The sequence below is a fragment of the Meles meles genome, chromosome 8, assembly GCF_922984935.1.
Source record: "Meles meles chromosome 8, mMelMel3.1 paternal haplotype, whole genome shotgun sequence".
In the NCBI taxonomy this organism is placed as follows: domain Eukaryota; kingdom Metazoa; phylum Chordata; class Mammalia; order Carnivora; family Mustelidae; genus Meles; species Meles meles.
Window position 1 is genome coordinate 40,853,609 of NC_060073.1, and position 12,175 is coordinate 40,865,783.

Sequence of the window (12,175 nt, forward strand, 5' to 3'; positions counted from 1 at the left end):
AGCAATGCATATAGAGATCTGTGAGGAGTATATTATTATTATGTCAATATGAACAACATGAAAATGACAATCTATTTATTACCATTTAAACTGGATCAGTAAATCTCATATGATAACTGTTTTTTCAGTCCACTCCAGAGAAATACAATATTTTCATGTTACTTTTTACATAGTGACCTTGAATCACTTACTTATTTAATAAATATGTTCCCTGAGTCATATTACATCACTTTAAATTGTGGAGAGTCTGCTTTATGACAGTGGTTTTCAAACTTCAGTAACAATAAAGATCACTTGGGATGTTATTTTAAATCATAACTCTATAACATTATTCCCCAGTAATATGATTAGCAATCTAAGATTGGACCCAGGAGTCTACATTTTTAAGAAAATTTTAATATAATTGTTATTCAGGTGCTCTACAAACTACACTATAAAAGTCACTGAACTAAACGATTTTCATAGTCCCCTTGGTTGCCATATTCTATTTCTCCCAGCATTTTGGTCACAGGTTTTAAAAGAATCCCAGAATTTCTGTGAATCTTAAGTCAACCAGCTTATTCAGTCCATCTATCTGGTGGGTTGTGTTTTCCAGGGTGCGAATTTCAGTCATTATTAAAAAACTATCTATTTTTAAAGAACTTTTTTCCTATATGGCTCAACACCCCAACCCAATTCAAAGAAGTCTACCTCTGTGAGTGCTTTTGTGTCAGCTGGAGCCTACCAGAAAGATTATTTTATCTGAAATATCTTTAGAATGCCTATACTCTGTATACAAGAAATGTGAATTTTTAGTATATTTTTGCAAGATTATATAAAAAAATAAGGTTTAGTTAAGTTTTTTTTTACTTTTACAACTTGTATTTAATTTTATTATTTCATTTAATATATGTACTTAATTTGAGTTGAGTCATTCAAATGTAGCATAGTCATCAATAAGCACTCTTCACATACCAATAAGGGTAACATAAAAAGCTGTCACATATCCCACCCACATTATACTCTAACAAAGTTAAGCCAAATATTCTTCTCTTACACTGCAAGACTCAGAATATCTGAGTTTGTTTCACAGGGAGCCTCAAAACTAATCCAAACATATTTTCTCCCTTATCACATCTAGAAAGATCGAATATTAAATCTACATGAAATATGGAATTTGCTTTCCTTACCAAAAACATGAACAGATCAGAGGACAAAATAAGAAGAATGTAGTATGAGTAAATAATGAATTACAAAGACCCAAGTATTCAGATGAAGTACATTTCTAACCTTGTCTTGATTTTCTGTTCTGACTTATAAGAAGTGAATACATATACATTTAACTTACCTCATTCATTCCGAAAACATATTCTGCTTCTATATTGGATAGTCTCTCTAAATTAAAGAAAGGAAAAAAATGTTAGAATGATCAACTGATCAGAATAGGTTAAAAGTCTGCATGAGGAGAAAAAAGAAATTCCAAAATTAAACAAAAGAGTTCAAAGAAAAAATACCAGAAGGACGCATCCAAAACCTTTCTGGAGCAAAGTTGTCCAAAATAGCTGTCAGTAGAAGTCAGCACCAAAAACTGTCTATAACCCAAGGGAAAAGTAAACACTGATGTGTAAAGTATAATCTTACCCACTAAGAAATAAAATTAACTCCAATAAATGCAGTTATTAATCTGTAGCCGCAAAACTGCAAAGAGGAAAGCATCCGATAGGGATGTCCATCGTTACCTCTTAGTTTTCACTGTGTGAGATTTAATATTCAGTCAGCGTGTTTTCCTGGAATTGAATCAAACTGTCTGCAAGGAAAGCACTGAAGGACACCACCAGTTCTAAACAGGCCAAATGACTTTCCTCATACACATGAGCTTTGTGATAGTTATGTGTTAAGTCATTTGGGCTGAAATACATCCTCGAATAAATTTCTGACGCTAAAAAAAATTAAACATAGAAGATTTTATTCTCTAGTGATTCTACATTGGAGAAACAGTGAGAAATACTTTTCAAGTCAAAGCCTTCCTATATAAAAACATTTTTTGGAGAAGATCACCATGGGAATGGAATAAAGGGCCATCCACAGTAACTCTAACCTTAGGAAGTGTTCATATATTTTCTAAAAATATAGAAAATACAAATCTACCACTTGAATACCTCTTTCTATTTCTTTTTTCTTTCTTTTTTTTGTTGTCCTTTCCCCATTTTTTATTGTGTAAAATATAGATAACAAACTTTACTATCTAACCATTTTTAAGTGTACTGTTCAAAGGTATTAAATATATTCATAATATTGAGCAACCATCACCACCATCTATCTCCAGAACTAAATTTTGTAAAACTGAAACACAATACCCATTATCAATAACTCCTAATTCTCCTCTCCTCCAGTCCCTAGCAACTACCATTCTACTTTCTGTCTCTACAGTCTTCACTACTCTATGTACCTTATAAAAGTGGAATCATACAGAATTTGTCATTATGTGAGTGGTTTACTTCACCTAGCATAATGTCCTCAAGGTTCATCAATGTTGTAGCATATGTTCTTCCTTTTTGAGGCTACATAATATTCTACTGTATGTGTATACCATATTTTATTTATCCACTCATCTGTTAATGAACACTTGGACTGTTTCCATATTTTAGCTATTATGAATAATGCTGCTATCAACATGGCTATAAAAATATCCCTTTGAGATCCTCCTTTCAATTATTTTGAGCATATACTGAAAAGTGGAATTGCTGGATGGTATAGCGATTCAATTTTGAATTTTCTGAGGAACTGCCATATTGTTTTCCACAGCAACTCTACCACTATACATTCTCACCAACAGTCCATAAGACTCTAATGACTCCACATTCTCATCAAATCCTTTTACTTTTTTATTTTTTTGGATAGTGGCCATTTTAATGGGTTTGAGGCCGTAGCTCACGTTAGTTTTGATTTGCACTTCCCTAATGATTTTGCTATTGAGCATCTTTTCATCTTCTTATTGGCCAATTTTATATTTTTATGTATGTGTATCCAAATCCTTTCCCTGTTTTTTAACCAGAATTTTTTTATTGTTGAGTTTCAGGAGCTCCTTACATATTCCGGATCAGATATATGATTTGGAAACATTTTCTCCCACTCTGTGGTTTGCTTTTTTAGACTGCTTATAGTATCTTTTTTTTTTTTTTTAAAGATTTATTCATTTATTTGACAGACAGAGATCACAAGCAGGCAGAGAGGCAGGCAGAGAGAGAGGAGGAAGCAGGCCTCCTGCTGAGCAGAGAGCCCGATGCGGGGCTCGATCCCAGGACTCTGGGACCATGACCTGAGCCGAAGGCAGAGGCCTTAACCCACTGAGCCACCCAGGCGCCCCTGCTTATAGTATCTTTTGATGCACAATTTTTTTTTCATATTCATGAGGTCATTTTGTCTCTTTTTCTTTTCTTGCATGTGCATTTGGCGTCACACTGCCAAATCCAATGTTATGAAACTGGCTCTCTTTTCTTCTAAGAGGTTGATAGTTTTAGGTCTTACATTTAAGTTTGATCCATTTTGAGTTAACTTTTGTATATGGTGGTGGTAAGGGTCCAGTTTCATTCTTTTGTATGTGGGTATCCAAATTTCCCAGCACCATCTGATGAAAAAACTGTCCTTTCCCCAGAAGTCACTTGACCATATATGTGAGAATTTATTTCTGGGCTTTCTATTCTATTCCATTGGGCTATGTCTGTTTTCATGCCAGTTCCACACTGTATTACTGTAGCTCTGTGGTAAGTTTAGAAATCAGGAAGTGTGAATCTTCCAGCTTTATTCTTCTGTTGTTGGGTTTTGTTTTTTTTTTAAGATTTTATTTATTTATTTGACACACAGATCACAAGTAAGCAGAGAGACAGGCAGAGATGGGGAAACAGGCTCCCTGCTAAGCAGAGAGCCCAATGTGGGGCTCGATCCCAGGACCCTGGGATCATGACTGGAGCCGAAGCCAGAAGCTTTAACCCACTGAGCCACCCAGGTGTCCCTTATTCTTCTGTTTTAAGATTGATAGTCTATTCAGCATTCATAGAGAGTTCATATGAATTTTAGGATGTGTTTTTCTATTTCTGCAAAAAACATCATTGGAATTTTAATTGGAACTGCACTGTATTGACATCTTATTAAGTCTTCCAATCTATGGACATGAGGTATGTTTGCATTTTTAAAAAATTTTTTCATCAGTGTTTTGTAGTTTTATTTACATAAGTCTTTCAATCTTTGGTTAATTCTTAAATATTGCTCTTTTCTTAAGTTTTCATTTTAATTTCAGTTAGTTAACATACCGTGTTATATTAGTTTCAGGTGTACAATATAAAATTTCAACATTTCCATACATCTCCCAATGTTCATCCCAATGCACTCCTGGATTAAAGACCTAAATGTCAGACCTGAAACCACAAAAATCCTGGAAGGCAGTAACTTTTTTTGACATTAGCTGTAGCAACCTTTTTGTAGATATGTCTCTTATTCTGTAAATAGGATTGTTTTCCCAATTTCCTTTTCAGATTGTTCATTGTTAGTGTACAAAATTGCAACTGTATTTTTGTGTATTTCTGCTTTTATGAATGCATTATAGGTTCTAAGAGGTTTTGGGGGGTACTTTTTTAGGGTTTTCTACATATAAGATCATATCATCTATGAATAGAGAGAATTTTAATTATTCTTTTCCAATGTGGATGTCTTTTATTTCTTTTTCTTGCCAAATAGTCAGGTGAGAACTTCCAGTACTATTTTTAATAGAACAGGTAAAAGTGGAAATCCTTAGTAAATAACAACAGACATAACTCATATAAACAAAAGCTCTTTGAGGTTCCTAATAATTGTTTAAAATATGAAGAGAGATCCTGAGATCAAAAAGTTTGAGATGTGCTATCTTAGGTATACTCAAAAGAAATACAGGCATATGGGAATGTACAAGAATGTCCATAAAAGTATTGCTGGGAATAACTAGGAAACCAAAATCATCTTAAATATCCAGAAATAGTGAAATGGATAAATACAAGTATGTGATATTATAGCCAATAATATATATAATAATACTAGGTATTGGATCTAGTAACAAAATGGAATGAATTTCAATTATATGTAAAAAGATGGATAAATCTCCAAAAAATATTTTTTAGCAAAAAAAAGGGGGGGCAGAAACTTTAATATTTCACTTACATAAAGTTAATTATGCAAAACCCAAGTACGTTACTTAAAGATGAATACTTAGGGGCAGATATTGTTTAGAGACAATTCTCTGTGGGTCTCTCATGTTTCTGTGTATCTTGCAAGTGAGACACTGACTGCCCTCTGTTCTGGATTATCATTTCAAGGATCCTGGTTGAGGGAACACCTTGGAAGATACAGCATCTCCTTCTGTAGCAAAGGGTAGGTTTGCTCACATCTGGGACTACTGCAGTAGTGTCTTCCTCCAGAGCAAACAGAAGGCATAATTACTGACTAGTACAAAAGGCTCAAGTTCCTTAACTTGAGACTGCTCTCCTGTATTACAACCACCACATACACAGGTATTTTCTGGGTCTCTTTGAGTTGATTTTTGGCAACTTGGGCCCAAGAAATGGGAAGAAAATCCTGCTACTCGGGCTACGGTGATTGCTGTGAGTAATAAACTGTCCTTTGTCTCTGATCCATGTGTCTTATATCTTCTACCAGTATCCATGAAACTGTAATGGGATATTCTGTTAACTTCCAGCTACAATAAAATCTCAGACCTTGAACAGCTCTCAGTATTGGATCATTAACGTAACAATGATAATAATGTGATACTGGTTAACATGTGTTGATTCTCCGTTGTTAAGAAGTTTCAGTTCTGGGGCGCCTGGGTGGCTCAGTGGATTAAGCCGCTGCCTTCGGCTCAGTTCATGATCTCAGGGTCCTGGGAGCGAGTCCCACATCGGGCTCTCTGCTCAGCGGGGAGCCTGCTTCCCTCTCTCTCTGCCTGCCTCTCTGCCTACTTGTGATCTCTCTCTGTCAAATAAATAAATAAAATCTTTAAAAAAAAAAAAAAAAAAAGAAGTTTCAGTTCTGCAGAGGAAGCAGACCAAAACTTGAGATAAATGCTATAAACAGAGCTGGGCAGGGGAGTAGTTTAGTTATGAGAAATTCAAAAAATCTCTCTGAGGCAGGAATATACATACTGAGACCTGAAAGTTGAGCACACATCGCTTCTCAGCCTTTTGGCTAAGATCAAGTGTGAAAGTTGAGCACATTCAAGCCGTATGAGAACACGTACAGTCTGGAAGGCAGAAATGGTTTTGACATGTTCAAAGAAGTGAAGGTCAAGCTGGAGATGAGGGGTGAGGTAGAGGGGCAGGACAGAACAGAGAGGCACAGAGTTGGGGACAGTTTGTGGAAGACTCTGTATACCTGGATTTTTTTTTCTAAGTAAAATAGCCACAAAAGAGGTTTTTGTTGTTGTTGTTGTTTTTAAGTAGACTCCAAGCTCAGGGTAGAGCTCAATGCAGGGGCTTCAACTCATGACCCTGAGATCAAGACCTGGGCTGAGATCAAGAGTCAGATGCTGAACCAACGGAACCACCAGGTCCCCCCACAAAAAAGCTTTTAAGTCGTATTTATTTTTATACTCTATGGAAAGCACAGGTCCCTCAATGAAGAATGAGTTAAAAGGAAGGCACAGGGATGGAGCAAAGAGGCAAATTAGGAGTTGCTACAGTAAACCAGTCAACCAGGAAGAAAGTGTGGCTGTCTCTGCTGCAGTGGGGGCAAGTGTGTGGGAAAACACATCAATGACTCACAGACACTTATGTAAACATTTGAAATAAACTGCTGTCAAATTTCAGATGTCCAAGTTGAGGAACAAAGATTGACGACTCTCCCAGGCTTGAGCAATTTGAGAAGATTTTATTTAATAAAATGGGTAAGATTGTTAATGGTGGGCAAATACAGGAGAGGCTGCCACTGGCTGCCCACAAGTATCCTTTTTCCACCTTCCTCTTCACTAATGAAACACTAATTACTGGTGAAGCAATATGCTCTAGCAAAACCAAAACCAAAACAAAACGCACATATCCCAGCCTTCCTTGCAACTTATATGCATAAATTGAAAGCCTCCAAGTATCATATACATGGGATTATGTCCACCTCATCCGGTCTGTGCAAGCATTAAATGAGATAATTTCATGTGAAGTGTTTCATGCAGCTATGAGGGCGCAGAGGTCAATGAATCTAAGTTATTTTTGATATTTGATATTTGATATTTTGATATTTTGATTATTGTTGATATTGTTATTATTATTAGGATATATTCTGTTACTGATTTTCAAATCTTAAATTCTTTGAGATAAATTTGAGAGTGTCAGAATAAAGACTAAAGAATTTCTTTGGGGGGCGCCTGGGTGGCTCAGTGGGTTAAGCCGCTGCCTTCGGCTCAGGTCATGATCTCAGGGTCCTGGGATCGAGTCCCGCATCGGGCTCTCTGCTTGGCGGCGAGCCTGCTTCCCTCTCTCTCTCTCTGCCTGTCTCTCTGTCTACTTGTGGTCTCTCTCTCTCTGTGTCAAATAAATAAAATAAATAAATAAAAATCTTAAAAAAAAAGAATTTCTTTGGTATTCAGATCTTTTTTTGTTGCAGGGTCTGCTATTAAAAAGTCAATAGCAAAAGCGATAGCAAAGCACGAAAACTAAACTGTGGCTAGAGCTATATCGTTTAACTTTTCCAAGTGCAGGCTTTCTCATCTAAAAGACTAAAAGTGTAAGTAAAAATTATTTGAAAGATATAAAACATGGTCCAGTACCATCACCAAAATGTTCTACCCATGAGTACTGTCTAGATGTAGAGCTCAAAATTACCCAATATGGCAACCATCTTTCACAGGATTTTCGAATGAGAAAAAAACCAATCTAGCAAACTCTCATAATAAGTACACAAAAAATAGAATTCCAAGGAATACATGCTTTGTCTTTCAATGCAGGGTACTTGAATTCTGACTTAGGGGAGGCTTTTATTTTCTTGAGAACAAAAAGAGTCATTATGCACAAGAATTGTTCATAGTACAGAGGGAAGAAGTGCAAGCCTTAAGCTAGGATTATAGAGTATTTTAGAATTCTGTTTTTTAGAAGAGAGAGTTGAAAAACTGTAAGCACTAACCCTTCCTTCTCCTTAGCATTTTTGCTGCATTTAACATAAAGCAACTCATTGAAACAAAACATTTTCAAGTTGCTATCTGAGCTGGATGCAATGTGTTTATTTGAGAATGTGGAAAAGGGAGAACACAGCTCCTCCAGGTTATTTCCTACCCCTATTAATTCTCTTACCCATCTCCCTTTCAACTTGCTTTCCTTCCTTAGAACTAACAACTCTCTTCTTCCTTAACTAACTATTGTTCATTTTTCATACTGTATCCTTCCTGATATTCTCCTTTCAGTGCTGGCCTGAAACTTCTGTCCCCTGTGTTCGTCTCCTTCCTGCTCTCACCCCCTACCCCGAATGGTGCCCTCTTTGGATACCCAGCCCAGTTACATCATCCTTCGTGAGAGGGCAAGCCCCCAGAACCAGATGGGACACACTTTGTAAACTCTCCCCTTTTTCTGAAAAGCAGAAAGATTGGACAAAAACAGATATATTTCCTCACACACTGTGCTCTCTCTCACACATAGTGCTCACTAGCTCTGTCTGACACACACATGCACAATCAGATGCTCATACATGCCAGAGACGCAAACTGTCACACTCACTCACAAAGTATGAAATTGTCATAATTACACATAATCACCAAACCTTTGTCAAAACAAACATAACTGATGTGAAGGAGCAGGATGTGAAGCCAACAACTCTTAAGTCAGTCTCTTGTCATTCCTCCAGCATCCTCTAAAATCAGTAGAAATAATTACACTCTTCCTATGGGCTGGAAACCAGACATATAAAAGGTTTAACATCAAATGCTATGGAGAATCATAAAATATGAGCAAAAGTAAAGCCAACCCAAAGACTGGGCTTTGAGTTTTCTCTGAAAGCACATTGCTAAGAATACACACTCCAACAAACCCTGAGCCCAAAAATAGCCCTTGCATTTACCAAATAATCTTCTCAGTTTACACCTCTTCCAGCAGCATAAAACAAAATGCATACACTCAAATATTCACAATCCTAAAGGAAGGGTGGTTTGGCTATATTCAATGCTTAAAGCAGTTGTAAAGATTCAAGCAACTTTACATTCAACTTTACTTGTGTCTTTTCTAATGTTAAACCCTTAAACCTGCCTTTTGCCATGTTGAATGTGTCATAAACTAAAGAATTAATATTTCAAATCACAACTTCCTTACAATGTCAAGTAGTCAATAGTTCAATTTCAGCAACACTGACATTTTACCAGTAATATCTGTTTACATAACTATCTAAACATCGTTACACTTGGGGTGCCTGGCTGATGAGGTAGGTTAAGTGACCAACTCTTGTTTTCCACTCAGGTTATGATCTCAGGGTCCTGAGATTGAGCCCTGAATCGGGCTCAATGCTCAGTGCAGAGTTTGAGGTTCTCTCTCCCTCTCCTCTGCCCCTCTCACTCATTCTCTCTCTCTTGCAAAAGTAAACAAATAAATCATTTAAAAAAAACACACGCACACACATATATACATATATATTTACTCATTGCCTTTACAATTCAGTTAAAAAATTATTAGATTGTGGGAAAACAGCTAACTGGATAAGATTGATTGCTTATGTATCCAATTTTGATGAAAATAAACAAAGGAAATGTAACAAATCCTAGAAACACCTCATTAACTATTATGTCTAAAAGGTAAAATGTTAGCATTCTGTCTCTAGGAAAAAACGTGTGTTCATACAAAAACTTGTCCATGAATTTCAGAGCAGCAATATCTGTGGTGATGGGAAAAAAAGGTACAACCCAATTCTCCACCAACTGATGACTAGATAAAATGTGGTATGTCTATAATGATGAAGTAGTACATCGCAATAAAAAGGAAGGAGGCAAATTACAACACGGATGAACTTCAGAAACATTATGGTAAGAGACAGAAAATAGTTACAAAAGACCACATATTGTAAGAGTCTGTTTGTAGGAAGTGTCCGGAATAGGTACATCTGGTGAGTAAATAGATTAGGAACTGCCTAGAGCTAAGTGTAGGAAATAGGGGGATGGGGAGTGACAGCTAAGGTTTCTATTGGCTAAAGTTTCTATTTGCGGTGGTGACTGCAAAACCGTAAATATACTAAAAAGCACCGAGTTGTACACTTTAAATAGGTGACTTACGGTATCTAAATTACATCTCAATAAAACTGTTAAGAAAGGAGAGGCGGATTCAATAATGCATTGTATTTCTTGGTGACTCTGGAGACTCAATAATAAGGCCTACTTGGATGCTTTATCACTCAAAAAACAAACAAACAACTGTTTCCCTGTTCAGATCTAATACCAAACAAGACATGAAAAGAGAGTGTCACCGAGGGAAGTTGAGAGTCCTGGAGATAGTCCCCCCAAAATACGTGCATTCTTAGACATATGTGTCTACTGAAAAAGATCCATAGAACATAGGTCTGTGCAACGGCCTTAGCAAACAATGAGCATATATTTCTCAACGGAACTGAAGATTCAGTGAAAGCCAGTAAAACAGCAGCGTTTCCAGGTGCACAAGAATCTCAAGCCCATGGACCGTAGGGTCTGCCCCTCGCATAATTACCAAGGATCTCGCAGCTTGATCAGTAATTGGCAAATGAAGAGAGGCTGAAGAACTCAAGGGCTAGCTCCGTACACCGGGGACCGCTGTCACATACCCAAAGCCGCGGCTCCGCGTGGGAGTCTGAGGCCAGAGTGCCGCAGCTCCCGCGGCAAGCGCGCTCGCCTTGCCGGCCGCATTATTCCACCGCCCGGCGGCGCACACCGGAGCAGCACGGCGGTCTCGGAACCGCCGGGGTCACAGGACGCAGGTCCCGGGCTAGCGCGAGCGGCAGGCAGGGGAAATCACGGTGCGCTGACACCCAGCCACCCGCCAGGGCAGGGACTGTGCGTCTTGCAGCCGCTGTCTCGCGCAGGGCACGCCACCCCGAGAACGTCCCCGGGATCCAGGCCGCAGGGCCGTCAACGTCCCTCGGGGTCCCCGCGCGCCCACCCCGGCCCTCCCCCGCGCCACGGAGTCCGCCGGCTCCTACCTTCCTCCTGCACCATCTCCAGGACGTCTGGGTCGCCCATCTTCGCCAGCTCGTTAATGACACTGACCGAGTGGCGGCAGATGGGCCACTGCGACTGGAGGTGAGGTCTGGGGTAGACGTTGAATCGAATAGTGGCCCGCTGGCTTTGCTGCCCGGACACCCAGTTGGCCAAGTTTTCCTCAGTCTTCACTTTGAGGACCTCCCTCTGCTCGGTCCCCACCAGCGTCGGGTTCTTCAGCCAGTTGGGCTTCTTCTCCAGCTGGTACTTACTCTCGAACGGCTTCGCGCCCTTGGCCCTGCGCTTCACCTCCCTCTCCCGGCAGCGCTCCTGGGTGCCCTCCCAGTACCGTTCCCGGAGCTTCCTGGGCCCCGGGACGCCCAGGCTCCACAACTCCTCCTCTGGGCTGCTGATACTCACGGCCTCCCGGGACTGCCCCTCGGCTTCCACCCAGTCCCTTTCTCCCCGCCCCTCTCCGCCGCTCCCTCCCTCCCGAACCGCCGCCGCCCCTCCCCCGGGGGCCGCCCTCTCTCCGCCCCTCCGCTCTGAGGGCTCCCAGCCCGGCCGCCCTTCTCTGCTCCCGCCGCCGGAGCCCATGGGCCTCGGCTCCTTCGCCTCCTCCGGGTCCGTCGCCTCCGGGACCCCCGAGGACCCCGCCGCCTCCTGGCTCTCTTGGCCGCTCAGCCCCATCAACAGGTCTCGCTGGTCCCCTTCTACCCGGTTGGCCCACACCCAAGACTGCTGTCCCTCCCCGGCTGCCTCCTCCCATCTCTCCGAACCCTCCTCCTCCGGTCTCCGCCGACCGGCCGGGTCTGCTTCCATCTGCCCAGCCCTCCGCCTTCCGCGGATGGCACTCGGAGGGAACCCCCTCCCAGTTGAGGAGTTATTTTTTGTCGGGTGAGGAAAAGCCCCCTTCCCTTAAGGGGGCTCCTGCCTTAAGCACGGCGCGTGGGCGGGTCTCCGTAGACTGCAGCCCCTCCCTTCCCGCCTCTGCCACCTGCCGCGCGACTCTTCAATTTTCTCGCTTGGGGCCTCTTT

At 40.5% G+C, this 12,175-nt stretch overlaps 1 protein-coding gene across 3 annotated transcripts in view; it reads right to left on the reverse strand.

The window, feature by feature from the left end:
* ANO5 (anoctamin 5) overlaps nucleotides 1-11,574 on the reverse strand; it is a 101,863-nt gene extending 90,289 nt beyond the window's left edge. For all 3 annotated transcript variants that reach the window (XM_046017571.1, XM_046017569.1, XM_046017568.1), the window contains exons 1-2: nucleotides 11,140-11,574; nucleotides 1,328-1,374 (exon numbers count right to left, since the gene is read on the reverse strand). In XM_046017571.1, coding sequence (XP_045873527.1) covers nucleotides 1,328-1,374; nucleotides 11,140-11,179 — 87 coding nt within the window. In that variant the 5' untranslated portion in view covers nucleotides 11,180-11,574. The remainder of the gene's footprint in view (nucleotides 1-1,327; nucleotides 1,375-11,139) is intronic.
* Nucleotides 11,575-12,175: the final 601 nt, after the last annotated feature.